This window comes from Eumetopias jubatus, unplaced genomic scaffold (genome assembly GCF_037043125.1).
Source record: "Eumetopias jubatus isolate StellerSeaLion01/CBP00866 unplaced genomic scaffold, mEumJub1_p1.0 scaffold_16, whole genome shotgun sequence".
Classification (NCBI taxonomy): domain Eukaryota; kingdom Metazoa; phylum Chordata; class Mammalia; order Carnivora; family Otariidae; genus Eumetopias; species Eumetopias jubatus.
In genome coordinates this window covers 93,359,582-93,375,414 of record NW_028274822.1, presented here as the reverse complement: position 1 = coordinate 93,375,414, position 15,833 = coordinate 93,359,582, and the positions used below count along the sequence as shown (strand labels likewise).

At 61.5% G+C, this 15,833-nt stretch overlaps 1 protein-coding gene across 9 annotated transcripts in view; it reads right to left on the bottom strand.

The window, feature by feature from the left end:
* Positions 1-15,565, bottom strand: part of FBRSL1 (fibrosin like 1) — an 80,771-nt gene extending 65,206 nt beyond the window's left edge. For 6 of the 9 annotated variants that reach the window (XM_088019350.1, XM_088019343.1, XM_088019344.1 and 3 more), the window contains exon 1: positions 15,094-15,560. In XM_088019350.1, coding sequence (XP_087875476.1) covers positions 15,094-15,372 — 279 coding nt within the window. In that variant the 5' untranslated portion in view covers positions 15,373-15,560. Of the gene's footprint in view, positions 1-15,093 lie in introns of all 9 variants that reach the window. The other 3 variants (XM_088019349.1, XM_088019346.1, XM_028095943.2) reach the window with 2 other exon arrangements.
* Between the last annotated feature and the right edge of the window lie 268 nt (positions 15,566-15,833).

Here is a 15,833-nt window from a genome sequence, read left to right as displayed (position 1 = left end):
TGCTCACAGCTGCACCTGGGCCCAAAGCGGGGACTGATACCCAGCAGGGATTTACTGAGCATGCCCTGCTGTGCCGATGCCAACCGTAGTAGAAGGGTGCCCACAGCACCGTACACAGCCCCTACTATGTACAGCTGGTCCTGCCAGTGAGCCCAGAGCCCAGGAGAGCCTGCATTTACTGGTGGTGACCAGGTGTAGTGTCACCCACCAGCCTCGTGCTGGGTCCATGGGGTAGGGTGGGAGGTACCATCTCCATAGGGCTGCTGAAGAAAAGGGAAGGACCCAATGGGAAAGCATTCACGCAGGAGGGAGGGGAGGAGGGCCTGAATGAAGGTGATGCCCATGGCTGAGGTGCTCCCCCACATTCCAGGTGATACCCTCACGGCCCCACAGGAAGTGCTTCTTAAGAACCCGAGGGGTGACTGTGGCAGCCTCTCCAGGGCTGGCCTCTGTGCTCAGGTGGGCACCTGGCCCCCCAGCCAGGACTCAGTCCACCTGGGCAGCTCCCAGTCTGTTGTGGTCCCCTGGCCTGGCGATGGAGACGGGGACACGCTGTGCTTGGCAGGTGAGGTCCTCCGACCACACTACACGCCGCCTCCTGTCCGAGTGAGGGGCCCACAATCCCCAGAACTAGTGAGGTGCACCAACACGGCTGGCCGGACTAGCGCTGCCCTTCCAGGCACGGAAGCCCCCACGACTGTCCTGCTCTGTGCCACCCCACAGCCTGGGCTGGGAGCAGCCATGCGCGGCTGCAGGCAGCAGCAGACTCCTCCTCTCTCAGGTTGGACACTCCACACTCCCAGGATTCTCCTGAGGGGCCCGCTCCACAGTCACAAAGACGGAGGACAGCCCCACCAAAGCCTCTCACCTCTGATGTGACACTAAGGGCTGGAGTGTGCATCCTCCTGCATGGGGGGGGGGGTTCACCCTGCATCCCCACCCCCTCCCCAGGGCTCACTGAGGGGCAGCGGGAAGGGAGAGGGGAGGTTGGGCTGGCAGGGGCGCCTGCCCTGGGACATCCGAAAGGCTGGGAACCCTCCCTTGCTGAAGCTGTTCAGCTTGGAAGATGATGGCCAGCTTGGCCCATGCCACGTGGCTCTGCCCGAAGCTCCACAGGCTTCTGTGATGGCAGCACGTGGACCCTGACTTCTCAGACCACGCTGGCCTTCTGGAATATCAGACCCCAGGGACACCCACAGGCTGCTGGCATTTCGGCGGCCACTCCTGGAGTCCCGGTCAGATGAACCCCTCAGAACCCTGGCTCATCTCAGTCCAAGGGGGCCGCTCCCCCCACACCCTGACAATGGAACCCCTCCTCACTGTAAGACCTCCCAGCCCCTGCCCTGCCTCTGGGTCTCAGGTCGATTCCAGATGCGGGGTCTCCCACCTTTGCGTACACAAAAGCTGGCAGCAAACACTGACCAGGCCGGCTCAGCCCCAGGCGCGCCAGCTCAGAAGGCAGCTGGCTCAAACGGACACAATGGCAGCCCCAGCTGGGAAGCCCAAGGCAAGGGGCTAGGGTTAGAGCCTCCCACAGAGGAGCGGCAAGTGCAAACAGCCCGAGGGGGCCAGGAGCTCCATGCTCCCTCCTTCCTTCCCTCTCTCCACTAGTCAGCACAGGGCCACAAGCCTCCCTGCGGAAGGAAATCGAGGCGGTCCCTCCAGTGATGAGAAAGTCCTGAAGACCGCAGCTCATTCTCCACTCTCCACATGCGGGCACTTGATACGTACTGGTGCCCAGTGGTCCCAGGACCCCGAGTGCCATACCCCCTTACAGACAGTCGGTCACTCTTAACTCATTGCTTTCAGGCCTCCTGCCCTGCTTGAGGGCCAGTCTTGCTGCTCACAGGCTGGTCCTCCCACACAGGCCCTAGAGAACATGGAGGCCCCCACCGTCCCTACCTCTCCACCCTGGATGCTGCCACCCAACTGCAGGCCGCAGCACCTCACCACCTACCCTCAGGGTCCCTTCCTGGTCCCAGCCCCGCATCATGGTACAGAGGGTAGGCCCAGCAGACTGTGGTCAGAGGCCTGCAGAGAAAAACCAGAGCAACATGCTGTAAAGGGTGGACTAGCCAGGGCTTTCCAGAGAAACAGACCAGCAGGATGCCTATACACAGGGCCTTCTTCTGAGGAGCTGGCTACGCAAGTGTGGGGCCCAGATGCCCCAAGATCTGCAGGGGTACAGTTCTTGCCAGGGCTGGACAAAACCTCGGTCCCAGCTCAAGGGCCCAGGTAGGAGGAGCGCTTACCTCCTTAGGGGAGGGTCTGGCTTTCCGTTCTGTTCAGGCCTTCAGGGGATTGGATAAGGCCCACCCCTCTCACTCCACAGATTTAAATGCTAAAGTCATCCAGAAACACCCTCACAGGTACCCAAAATGATGTCTAACCAAACCCTTGGGTCCCTGGGGGACACTGGCCCCACCACGGGCAGGTACAGACACTACTTGGAGCCCATGTGGGCGTGGTGAGGAGGTGGGAGTTTGAGGCGCCCCACCACGCACGTGCAAGCACATGTGCAATGCTCACACTCCCACGTGTGCACCCACCCCTGGCCTCCACAGCCTGGGCAGGAGGCGGGGCTGGAGTCCCAGAGCCGGACGGGTGTCTCTGCCAGGCCCTCTCTGTCCAGCAGCTACACTGTGTGGGCTCCTGGGCCCCGCCCCACCACAGCCCTAACATCAGCTTCTCAGCACCCGGGTGCTGGAGGTGGCCTGGGGCTGCCCTGAGGCCCTTCCAGAACCCGCAGAGGGGCCAGGGCAGGGCCTGGAGGGAGGCCTTTGTATCAGTATGACGGATGCATACTTCGGGTGAAAAATGTGACTGGATGTGTCTGGAGAAGTGGCCTGGGGCGTACACACCATGCAGCCCCCATGGGCCACCTAGACCTTCATACTGCCACAGAAAGCAGCCAGTCCTCTCTCCTCAGACGCCCGCGGGCCACCTCCTTCTGCAAGAAGCCAGCATCCTGCACTCCGTGACTCCACACACGGACCTCCTGAGCCACTGTGGGGTGAGCCCCACTTTCACAGAGAGAGCCACTGGTTCTGAGGACCTTCCGATCAGGTAAAATCACGGAAACAGTTTCTAGCCTGGGGGACAGCCTCTGAAGTCCCATATCTGAGCCCTGGAATGAGAACAGGGCTGGCCTGCGGTGTCTATGATCAGAAGCACAAGCAGATACTAACTAGGAAACCTGTGGGAACAGCCTGCCCCTCTGGGACACCTGGCTGGGCTGGGATCCGTCTTTCTAATGAGAACTTGTAGTCAAAACAAGACAAAACAGGGGGGACGGACGGAAGGGCAGACACACCGCACAGCAAGCGCGGTGAACCGCCAGCCGCAGACCAGGCAGTGGGCTCTACAAAGGCCTCCCTCTGGGCCCTGCCCTGGCCCCTCTGCGGGTTCTAGAAGGGCCTCAGGGCAGCCCCAGGCCACTCCTCCAGACACATGCAATCACATCTTTCACCCAAAGTATGCATCAACCACAAATCGTTCATCACATTTTCTGTAAACCTGTTATATTTGTTTGTTTGTTTTTTAAACAAACAAAAAACCTAGATTGTTAGAACCCTTAAAATATCAGTGACTGGGCCTTTCCTCTGGCCTGGACTCAGCCCAGCAGCATCCTGGCCCCAGGGCAGGAGCTCTTGCATCTGGAAGAGGGGGGGAGCTGGGAAGCGAGTTGGCCGCAGCCCAGCAGAAGGGTATAACGACACCATGGGCCTTCTCCTGGCTCAAGCGGGCAAGAGGCCTGGTGCACCGGGATCCAGAGGCAGCCATCCCCACCCAGCTACTGCCCTGAGAATGACCCCAGGCATCCCTGGGCTTCCTGGAGGAGACCCGATGCTGTGCCCCCAAGGGGCTCTTGGTCACAGGACTCAACAATTCCTGCCATGAGGCATTGCTGGGATATGTCTGGCTGGCCCTTTCCCAGCACGCCAAGGCTGCAGCTGGCCTTCACTTGTTATGCTGACCCCGTGTGAGCCCGGGCCAGTTCTGGAGGCTCACCCAAGCTGAGGCACACACCACCGCAGTTCTGCCCCCACTGAGCCTGCAGTGGGGGTGCTGGCCCTGGGTCCCAGTCGCGGCTCTGCCTGGAGCGTGGGGCCTCTGGGTAGGTGCAGTTTCCTTATCCGTAGACTGCGGCAGCAGCTCTGCCCAGGCTGTGCTGACCGCTCCGGGCGAGGGAGGAGCCGCAACAGCAGTGACTGCCCTACCACGGGCCAGGGTGGGTCTCCCAGTAGAGGGTTCCTTGGGGCAGACCCCCAGGGAGGGAGGCCAAAGCGAGCAGTGGGCTGGTGTCTGACTTGCAGGATGTTTAGCATGCTGCTGGTGGAGCCACACTAGGAGCCCACAGAATTGGAGTGTGCCCACAGGGAAGCGGGCCCTGCCGAGGCTGCAGCAATGGTCTGCGGTGAACCGGGACAAGCTCCAGCAGTCCAGGGCCCGGCTGTACCCTTGAGCTGCCGTCTGCCCACAGACCCATCTGTGAGCCCACACAGGCAGGGCAGCAGATGTGGCTAGGCGCACCCCAGCATGCGTGCCTGCACACACAGGGGCCCTAGAGAGGGGGCATGGCCAAGCGCTGCAGCCCACGACCCTTGAGGCCCGAGGCAACGAGGCAACGGTCCCACAGTGAAGCCCCCAGCACCCCCAGTAGCAGCCGAGCCCCGGACCCTCCCTGGACCACAAGGGCATCTGCCCGTTGCAGAAATCTATGGTTACATTTTCCTGTAGCAATTTTATGGAGCTATTTTTAGCTCCCCTAGAACGCTATTACTATGCAGTACCAATAAGATCTCTAACTGCACTTCAGTAAACTAACTGTGCAGAGAGAAAAGTAATTAGAACTGGCAAACCCAGACCCAGACTCTCTCTCACTGAGGGCTGAGGCTGCTAGGTCCGACGTGGACAAGGCCTTTCCAGGCTCCCAGATCCTGCAGGCCCAGGCATGGCCACACCCCTCCAGCCAGGTAGGTGCCCCCTCCGCTCCGGGAACTGCATTGGGGCCTCTCCCCCAGCACCTGGGCCTGAGCCCCCAGCGTCACACAGGATCTACCCCTCACTGCCAAGCACTGGCACTCTGATGGGGTGGAAGGCCTGGCCCACCTGACCTCCCCACGTCCCTACCTTCCCACCCTGCACGGCTGAGGCTGCCTGTCTCCCAGAACCTCTGGGCCTCGAGGCCCCCAGCAGACCTTGCTGGCTCATGGCTCAGACAACAGTCATCGTTGTTCCAGACGCTCAGGCCAAATTCCACCCGTTGCTCACCTGGCAGACTGTCAGCCCCAACCTGGAAGCCCTTCAGCACACATCCGCCCCAGGCTCTCGGCACAGCTGTCCCCACCACCCTGCTATCTATGTGGCTCACTCTCCTTCACCTGTAAGTTTTCACTCTAACTTCACACCATGCCCCCACCAAGTAAAACCCCAGCCCCAAACCCTACCTACCTTCTGTGCTATGACCCACCCCGCTCCAACCCCGGTGACAGAGAGCTCGTGCACAGGCGTCTCCTTCCACGTGGTCGAGGGGCCTCTCCCCAGGAGGGATCACCCTCCTTCCCCACCGCAGCTAGAAGGGAGGCAGCCTGTGTGTCCAGCGCCCACCAGCAACTGGCACATCCCCCGACCCCCCGAGTCGGCCAACTGCCCTTGTTTGGGACTTGAGAGGGTTCCGTGGATGCGGGGAAGGCACAGGAGGGCCTGTGGAGTGTAGAGCAGCACCGCCCCATCACAGACCCCTGCCAGCAGCATCACGGCTGGAGGCCAGGATGGCAGCAGGGCTGGGGCGAGAGGGTCCCTCTGCTGGGCCCAACTTCCCACCCCGCGCCCCGGCATCCAGGTATAGCAAGGCCTGGGGCACTTCCGAGCCCTGCTGCTGACCACGTTCCCGAGTCAAAGACGGACTCAGAGCCGGCCTGGACAGTGCCTGCAGGCAGCCCCCACCCAGCTGCCCCTGCCCTAGCATGAGAGCCATGTCCAGTTGCGCCCTCCAGCTATGACGCTGGGACAGGAGTTCTCCCTGACCTGTCCGCTCCTTAGCTCACACCCACACCAGATAGATACTGCTTCCCATCAACTTCCCACCCCTACAGCCCACCTGCTGTTCCTTCATTTACGGCATCCTGCTGGAGAGGTCCCTCAATCCACCAGGACTGTGGCTACCCGAGGGTAACACTGCCCTCAAGGACCATCCCCTGAAGGGCTCACTGACCCCTTAGCTGCCCCAGAACCTTCTGGAACCTGCCCCGTGCACCTTGGTCCCTCTGGGTCGGTCTCTTGCCAGCTCACAGCACTCCTTCCCAGAACCCTGCTCCTGGGTGCCCACCCACAGTGTGCTCTCTGCACTGGAACACCTGGCAGGACCAGCAGGGCTTGAGGGCAGATGGTCAAAGACCCAGGAGCTGGGGAGTCAGCCCAGCAGCAGGACAGCCTCTGTCACACCCGGTGCTCAGTACACCAGTGGGGACCCCCCTTTCCCAGGCTCTGTGAAGACACTCATTGCTTCCCATGTCCATCCAGCCCCCACCATGTGCTGAGTGGTTGTTGGGGCAGAGGAGGCCCCCTGGAAACAGAAGAGACCCTCCCACCCCATGGCCTGGGACCAGACAGATGATGATGGTGACAGGAGCTCTGGACAAAGGCATGAAGGTGGAGGAGAATGGTGGGCATGGAGCCTGAGGCAGAGAGGCAGCCAGGCCCCGTTCTGGGCCCCCTGCCCAGGTCTGCACACCACGGACACATCCTCCCATGTCCATGCATGCACACCGTGCTGCAACCCCACACTGTGACCCTGTGCTGACCACCCAGGCTGCCCTCTAATCCACACTCGACTAGGATCTTCCCGTTCACAACTGCGGTCCTGGCAACTGGGTTTGGAGGTCAGTCTCTGCCCAAGCCCCTCCCAGTCCCTCCACATACAGACTGCTCTGTGTGCTTGCCCATGACTGCCAGAGCTGGCCTCAGGCTCACTGCCCTTCAAGCTCCCCCTCAGTCTCTGGGACCTGCTCAGCTGCTGCTCTGCTGTCACACACGGAGGGGGCCGCCAAGGGAGGCCAGAAGCCAGGGCCACTGTTGCTGAAATGTCCCCTGCCTGGGGTAGGGGACAAAGAGAACCAACCTCAGGGTTAGCTCAGAGAAGAACACTGGAGAGGGGATGGGGATGGGGGGCAGGACCATGTGGCAGGCACTTTCAGCTCATCACCCCCACTTCCCAGATGAGGAAACTGAGGCCCAGAGCAGGCAGAGGGATACCTGGGGCCAGGTAGTGAGGAAGAGAAGTGAATTTAAACCAGGCACCTGGACTGGGCTCACTCACTTCACTGTCCTCCTCAGCTGGCTAGGAGCAGGGGAGGCTCAGAGGAAACATCCTGAACTTGCTCCTGGAAGATGGGACTAGCACAGCAAGTGCAAAGGCCCCGAGGCAGGAGTGCCCGGGGCCCCAGGTGAGGGGGTGGCAGGGCCACGCCTCACGGAGAATGCAGGTTCATTCCATAGGTGACAGACAGGGGCCCCGGGCTTTACCCAGGAGACAGGCCTACGTGAATCCTGACAAAGCCCCATGGGGCTACAGGTGGAGCCAGGTACTGAGCGTGAGCCATGCAGCATGTGGAACGGCATGGGCTGAGGATTAGCCAGAGGCCTGCCGAGGTCTGAGGACCAGCATGTGGGGGATTAGGAGAAAGCTGCAATGGGTAAGGTCGGAGAGCTGATGGGGGTCATCGCAGATCGCGAGGGTCCCTGTGGGGGCTCTAGGTCTGACTTTCAGCATCGCTGCACATCTGGGCTGGGGCCTCCCGCTCCACCTTGACAAAGGGGTACAAGTGGCAGCCCTCCAACAGGGCCACTCATGTGTCCTGCGCAGACGTATGCTCTGCCCCCTACACCTACCTGCTGACACCCTGCTCTCAGCAGAGAGCTTGTCTGGGGCCCAGAGGCGCCTGCAGTCCGGTCGGCCTGTTATGTGGCCCCGTGCCTGCCACTGGGTGGAGTCCAGGGAGCAGTGCCCACCCCAAACAGCTGCTCCAAGAAGAAGCAGAGCTGGGGTCACTGAGATGCCTCACTAGGCGGAGTCTAAGCTGGACAGACGGGTGTGGGTGGGGGAGGCATGGATGTGCCCCGCCAGGCCAGCCTGGCCTTTCTGCCGGGGATCCCTCCCCTACACAGACACATGCACCCACCCCCACACCCCACACATGTGCACACACACGGACTGCAACTGGAAAGACAAGCAGGGGTGGTGTACATACTGGGCTGGGTACCAGGTTCCGGAATCAGCTCTCCCCCACATGCAGCTTCAAACAGAAGCCTGGTACACACAGTCCTGCGGAGCTGAATAAGGCTGGTAACTCGTTGGCGAGTTTTCTTTCTTTAGCTACTCGGGCAAACCGGGGCACCAGAACAATCTCCACATGAAACTGGAACCAGATACCACGTTTGCCCAGAGTCCCCAAAGCACTCAATTCCACGTGGCTTTCATATTCCGGCTCCCAAGGGAGAAAGCGCCTCCAGTGCCCCTGGGGCCCCAGCCCAGCCACCTCATCGGCCTTCTCCAGGCATCCGAACCTGGACGTCCCACCCAGCCCTGCCATCCTCCTGGGGTCCCACCCAGCCCTGCCATCCTACTGGGCTAGTCCCTGCCGGCACCTCCCTAGCACCTGCCTGGCCTATGCGGCCTCCTCCTGAGCCCCCAATCTCCCTTCAGGCACTCGCCAGTCAAGTTACCTGTCTGTGTCCTGTCTGGAGCCACCCCAGCAGCTGACACAGAGTCTGGCACACAGCTGGTGCTCAATAAATGCTCAGTGAGTCAGGATGGGAAAAATGGGTCCGAGCACTCCCTGCTGCCTTAGCGGTCACTTCTAGAGGCCTACAGCCCCACATGTGAGCCTGGCCTGCCCTGTGGCAACCACTGCCTGGGCCCCAGTAAACAAGAGGCAACCATCCCGAACAACAGTCCAGGTGAGAGGGGGCTGCCATGGCTTGGTTTATCTAACCCAGTGTTGGAAAGCTCTGCCTGGGACATGGTCTGGCTGCCCAGGCTCCTGGGAGGCCTCATGGAGGAGGCTGTACCTAGGGACTCTCAGCAGACAGCATGGGCAGGTGACCATGGCCTGGGTGGCGTGGCCACAGCTGGACCGACCAATGACTCTTCCACCCCGGCAATGAGCAAAAGCCTGGTGCCTTGGGTTCCCCGTTTCCCTGACAGGGCTGCCCACAGCCCCCACCTCTGGGAGCTGCGTGCAGAACATGTGAACCACATGCAGAGCATGTGAACCACAGGAGTCGGGGCCAGGACCACGGTGGCCCCCAGCAGGTGTCCTGCCCAGTCCCCGTGCACTTGTTACTGCTCTGGCCTCCCTGAGAGGATGACATGCCCAAGCCCACGGTGGGGGTGGTATCCAGACTCCAGTGTCCTTCCTCCAGAAGGCAGCCACTTCCCACCGGAACAGGATGCAGGGGGACAGGGCCTGAGGCCTCACCACCTGCCAGCTCACAGGCAGTCCTGCTTGGCAGCAAGTGTCCCAGGCCAGCCTGCTCCAGGGTGGGGGTGGGGGGTGAGGAGCACCCTGCTGACCCCGTTTCCAGCAAGCTGGTCCCACGGATCCCTTACTCAATACCTGCCCCCCACCACAAACGGAGCTGACTCAGGTCTCTAAGTGGTCATCAGCAAAGGAGGCTAGAACACTGGGACCCCAAGTGTGGAGAGGAGCTGACGATTCCTATGCCATTCGGACTGTTCCAGGGCACAAGAAAAGACGCAGCAGACACAAGAAAATCTCAGACTAATTTTATGTAAGAATATAGTGCTAAACACCCAACTGAAATACCAGCAAAGCAACCTGACACAAGACTGCCGACATGGCCTGGAATTCAGGGATGTCACCAGGTCCAGAGAAGGATGACGATCATCACAAGGGGTGCGAGTCAGGCTCACCGCTCACTTCTGGTGCCAGTCCAGGCGCTTCCCAGGCGGGACACCACGTCCACGTGAAAGATTGCACACAGCCGTGCTGAGTCAGGGGGAAGCAGGAGAGGCCCACCGGAAAGGATGGGGTAGAGGTGTTGACAGAGGCCACAAGACAGGAAAGGAGATGAGCAGTGACAACGCTATGTTCTCGGCAGACGCCACAGTGGCCAATGAGAAACCTTGGAGACTCCACTGGGCAGGTGTCAGAACTGACAAGGGAACTTGCTTGTGCCCAGGCACGAGCGCTGCGGCAGCCAAGCAGAAAGCAGAGTGACCGAGGCATGAGGCAGACCAGTGGGCGACGGTGTAGACCCTCAGCAGGAAGAGGCCTGGCGCCACAACTCAAGAACCGCCTCCCCATGTATCAAAGTGAACAGCACACCACCGCAGAGCACCAGTCACCCAGCCCCAGATCTGGGAGCTCTTCCCTGGAAACAAGCACGTGCACAAGGAGGTTCTGGGTAGGGAGATGTCCACAAGGACACTGACACTGCTGGAGTCCTCATGGGAGGGGCAAGGAACAGAGACAAAGCCGGAATGGGTCAGTGGTGGCCCAGGCACAGGGGTGAAGGCTCCCTGCCAGGGAAGGGGGCTATGTGACCACTGAGTCATCCTGACACTTGGGGAAAGAATCTTCCAGGCAGGGGACAGAGCAGTTAGCAAGGGCCAGAAGTGTGCCCATGTGCATGTCTGAGGACTCTCTGACAGGGGTGTTGGAGAGGGGGGCTAGATGTGGCTGGAGCTACAGGAGTGAGGGGCTGCAGTGGGGCATGAAGGGGGCCACAGCAGAGCAAGTTTACTGAATTGCAAGTTTAGACCAGTGACAGGCCCAAGAAGCTAAGGGGGTGCTGGGGACAGAGGCCAGTTCTATGAACTCATGAGCGTTTGGCTGCCTGCTCTGGTGTGTGTGTGTCGGGGGTGACTGTCCTGCAGTGGACCCAGGACAACGGATAGAGGACATGGGGCCCTATCCTTGAGCTACAGAATGGGGTTTCACCGTGTGTGACCAAGGGGTCACATGTAGGCCTGTCCTCTGCTCCGTCCAGGCCACAGAGCTGCGGCCCCGGATGGGGTCTGGAGCACAGACAGAGTTTACACATGTACCCCAGCAAGGACAGAGTACACACACGTGTGTACCCATGTGCACACACACCTGGGACATGGACCTACCACACGCATGCAACCTGCTGTGGACTTGAGACTGTCTAGAAACTCAGAGTGGGGGCAGAGGGAAGGAGGGCTGTGGCCTGCCACAGGGGTGCCCCCATGGCCATGCTGCCCATGCGCTTCCTGGGCCCCCACACTCCTGACCCTTAGCAACCAGACCTAGCATGATCATGTGCCCCTTGCCCGGGGGGGACACTGAACACCAGCTTGCAGAGAAATCACTACCACCGAGCCCCCTGCATGGGCCCGAGGGAGTTCTGACCTCCCTACAGGGCCACCACCCATCAGGACTCAGCCAGCCTCCACTGTGTGCCTCGAGGCCCACGGCCCCAGCCCCAGCGTCCTAAGACTGGGGAGAACTTGGTCATTTCCAGCAGAAATGCACAGCACGCCCCTGACATCACCCGAAGCTGGGAGCTGGGCAGCCAGGCCAGGACCACCAGCCCACACAGCCATTCACCTGCTGATGTGGCCACTGGGAGGCCAGGGCAGGGTTTCTCAAGCCCAGCTGTGTGCAGCAGGTCGCGTCTGGGTTTAGGTGTCCGTTTCATGAATTATCACAGCTAACGTGCAGTAATTGGTGTGGGAAACAGAATTACAGACAGGAAGTCCGCGGTTACCACAGCTAAAACTTTGGGTGTTTTCCTTTTCATCTTTTACTCCTGGATACATGCCTCCTAGACAAACGTACAGAGGTGGTATGTAACCCTTTCTTTCAACAAAAAAAGGAGGAGTACAAGACTATACGCCTGTGGGGTTCTAGCTGCAGAGCATACTCTGAAAAGGCCAGAAGCTGGCTACAGTAGTTGCTGCAGGAGATCACGGCTGGAACTGAACATTTTTTCGGGATATACCTTTCCACTGATACTGATCTTTGAGCCAGCTTAAAGTGTCTTGCTGTTTTGAAGCAAATTAGCAAAGAACCACACAGATGCCAAACCAGAAGGGTGGTTTCCACTGGGTACTCGTGGCACGTGTGCCTCTCGAGAGGTAGGCAGCGCACAGACAGAGCATGAAGGCGAAGTGCTGGGGCCCAGGCGTGCAGGCACCCCTGATGGAAGGGCTGGAAGGCGCACAGTAGGTCTGCTGGCCTCATCCAGGCTCTGCCCGCAAAGTGGACCTCCCAGGAGACCCAGGGGCTGGCACAACCTGACCTGCGGCCATAGTTTCCTTTGCCATTAGGGAGGAAGGGTCAGGAGGACCTCAGTTCTGCCCTGGTCTGTCCCCCAAGGGCCTTGCCATCACCTCTGGAGACAGAGATGTCACAGGAACCAGGACAGCAAGAAACACCCACCTGTGTCCCCAGTGTTCCTGGTCAGTGAGAGCAGAGGAGAGGCAGCCCCTGTCGCCCCACCACACCGTAAGACCCCTGTGCCGCTGCCAGCTGCTCACTGTTCCCACCCTGTTGAACAGAGTCAGAAAGCTGATGGAGGACCAGGGCTCAGATGTGCAACCCCTGCTCGGCCCACGGCCTCTGCACCCCCTCAGCTCAGACGGCAAGCTCTAGCCGTCCAACTCCACGCCCAGGGCCTTGGACACGCTGTGAACCTGGCCAGACCTGGGAGCCCTCTCCTCAGCCAACACCACCACTGCCCCATACATGTGTCCCCAGCATTTCACAGAAGTGGCCTGTGATCCTCTCAGCCACCCGAGGCAGGGACTTGTTCTCCCTTCGGGGCAAACACAGGTGCACAGGGAGGTGCTGGAAAGGTGGGGTCAGGGACCTGCCTGGGGCATGCACATGAGGCTGCACCCTCAGGACAAGGGTAAGGAGGACTCTTGGACACTGGCACTCTCAAACCTCCTGAGCCAAGTCTACACCTGACATTTGGGTGTTATGCCCCGGGGGTGACAGCAGCTCACATCCCCGTGCCACGGCAGCCCTGGCAAAGCTCTGACACTGGTGGGGGAGGGGAGGCTTGATGTTCATGGCACTGGGCCTCAGTGTCCCCATCTGTACAGCAGAGTCTGAGGACAACAGGACTCAGAAGCCTGCCTGGTCAGGTCCATGTTCACTGTGTGCTTCATTCAGCGTCCTGACGAGTTATCTGAGCTCTGGGGAAAACCATTACACTTTAGTGAGAAAGGAGCCCAAACAAGAGAACCAATCTAGAAGTTATGACTTGTGCAGAAGCCCCGTACTTTCCAAGGCAGGCGGGTCCCTCCCTGGCTCAGTAGGGCAGAAAAAGGTGCATGGTGACGTGGCTGGGTGAACACCACGAAGACAGCGGACTCAGTCTCACTATGGCCTGACCGGGGCTGCTCAGCGTCTGCAGAAGCCCCCACACCCAAGGCTGCACTGGGTATCCCCACTGACGGAGGGGTGTGGCCGAGGCTGCTGCGGGCTCGTTTCAGCAGGGGTGCAGTGAGTTCTGGCACAACCTTCCTCAACAGCAGTTTCTCCTCCCATCTGTTCCCTCCACAAACATGTATATGGGGCATGGGGACCTCACAGAGAGCACACAAGGTAGACATGGTGCCTGCTCTCTTCCAGCTTCCAAGTTCTGGTGGGGAGAGAGCCAATCTCTAGACGGCTTCAGAGAGTGGTCAGGGACAGGGAGGGAAGGGGGAGATGGGCGGGGTGCGGGTGGGAAAGAAGGGGTGCCTCTTCGGAAGGTTACTGGGGAGGCCTGAGTAGTGTCTGTGCCGAGACACGAAGGCTCCGAACCACCTCGGCCGAGGGGACAGCAGAAAACCTCAGAGGGGCCAGTGTGCTGGCACGAGAGGCTAGCATGCAGCGCCTTGGAGACCACAGTCAGGGTCTTGTTTTGTGCCCACCTGGCGGGGCAGGTGCACATCTGGAAGGTGGCTGGAGTAACCACTCTCTGAAGCTGCGGCGCAGAACTTGGCCACCCCTTCCCAGTTCAGAGCTGTGGCATGCGCCACCCCCCGAAGTGTCTTAGCTGGGGACTCCTTGATCCGGGAGCCATCTAGCGCCCTCCAGGTGTACACAAAGAGGACCGGAGTGGGGGTTAGGGAGCTGTGTGGTTGGCCTAAGTGCCCCACCTCTACACATCCACCTGCCCAGACAGAAAGGAGCACGCCTGTCCCTGGGCCACGTCCCCCTGGCTGCCAGCACCTGACACTGAGGCTCTCCACAGACCTGGCCCACCTCAGGGAGAGGACCCACTGCAGGGATCTGCGATGTAGGCACTTCCCCTCTCCCCAAAGCTGAGCCTCTGACTGGGGATCCCAGGCCACCGGCTCCCAAGCTCCGGGAAGGGGGGGGGGGGCTGTTAACTGAGCAATGTCTGGGACCCTCAAACCCAGCAGATGCTGGCGGCCCCTAGTAAGCGGGCCCCTGGGGGAGGGGGCTGGTTGGCTGAGGCTGGCAGGCCTGCAGGATCTGGCCAGCACTTCTACCCAGCTCTAGGTGGGTCCCCGCCCACCCCACTTGCCAAATCTCTGACAGTACTCATTTCCTTCTCAACTCACCTGGGTTCACGCAAGAAGGGCGGTATTTGCTCAGCAAATATTGCCCAAGACAACTCAGCCAGACAAGCGGTATTTTTTGCCACCCTATTAACTAACCAGTGGAACAGCCGTCAGGAGAGGGGGTCTCAGAAATCCCCCCCCCCCGCACCGTCCAAACAGAACCCTCAAGGAGCAGAAGAGGAACAGGAAGAACCTCAAAAGTCTCCACTCCACCACCGCCTTGACCACGACCAGCACCGCTCACCTCCCTGGCACGTCCTGAGCCGAACAAAGTGGTATTTTGAAAAGGAAAGCGGCTGAAAAAAGGCGTGTGTGCACCCGGAAAGCACTCGGCCGGGACAGGGCAATTCAGGGGCTCTTCTCCCGGGCCGCTCAAGACTCGCAGCCGCCGGCACCCCCCCGCAGGCGGCCGGGCCCTCCGGCAGCGACCTGCGCGGCGCGCGGGGCCCGCGCGGCCCGGGCCGCCCTAAGGGGTGGGTGTGCCGCCGCCCCAGGAGCGCCCCGCCCGCCGCCCCACCTACCTCCAAGGCCTCGAGCGTGCTGAAGCTGGCGATGGCGAAGCCGTCGATGACCTCCTCCTCCTGCGAGCTGGACTCGCGGCGGCGGCGGCGCGGGGGGCGCACGGCGGCGGCGCGGGGCGGGGGCGCGCGGGGCAGGCCCGCGTTCTCCTTGCCAGGCCCGGGCTCGGTCTCGTCGCCCGACGACGCGCTCTGGTCGCGGGCGTCGCGGGCCGCCTCCCGACGGCGACCGCGATCCCGCTGCGCGCGCGAGCGCCGGCTCTGGCGGACCTTGGCCTCCATGGTGCGCGGTGACCTTGCGGCCGCGCCGTCGGGCTCCCGCGCTCCCGCTGCCGCTGCGCTACGCGGCGCCGCCGGGCTCGGTGCAGGCCGCGCGGGCTCGGGCCCTGGGCGGCGGCGGAAGGCAGGCCGGGCCGGGCATGCCGCGCGGGGTCCCTCAGCCCCGGGCCCGGCGCGGCCTGGGAGCCCCGGCGCGGGCGGCCGCGCGCATCGGCGGGGCGGCCGGTGCTCAGCGGCCCGCGGCCGCGGACCCGGGGGCGCGCCTCATGCGCGGCGGGCGGCGGCGGCGGCGGGCGGAGCGCGGGCGGGGCGGGTCCCGGGCTGAGGAGCCGTGGCTCGTGAAGCTGAGGTTCAGGCTGAAGCTGAGGCTGAGGCGGCGGCGGCGGCGGCGGCGGCGGCGGCGGTGGCGGCGCCCGGAGCGGATAACAACTGACGTACTTCCGCCCGGCAGCCAGCGCCAGAGG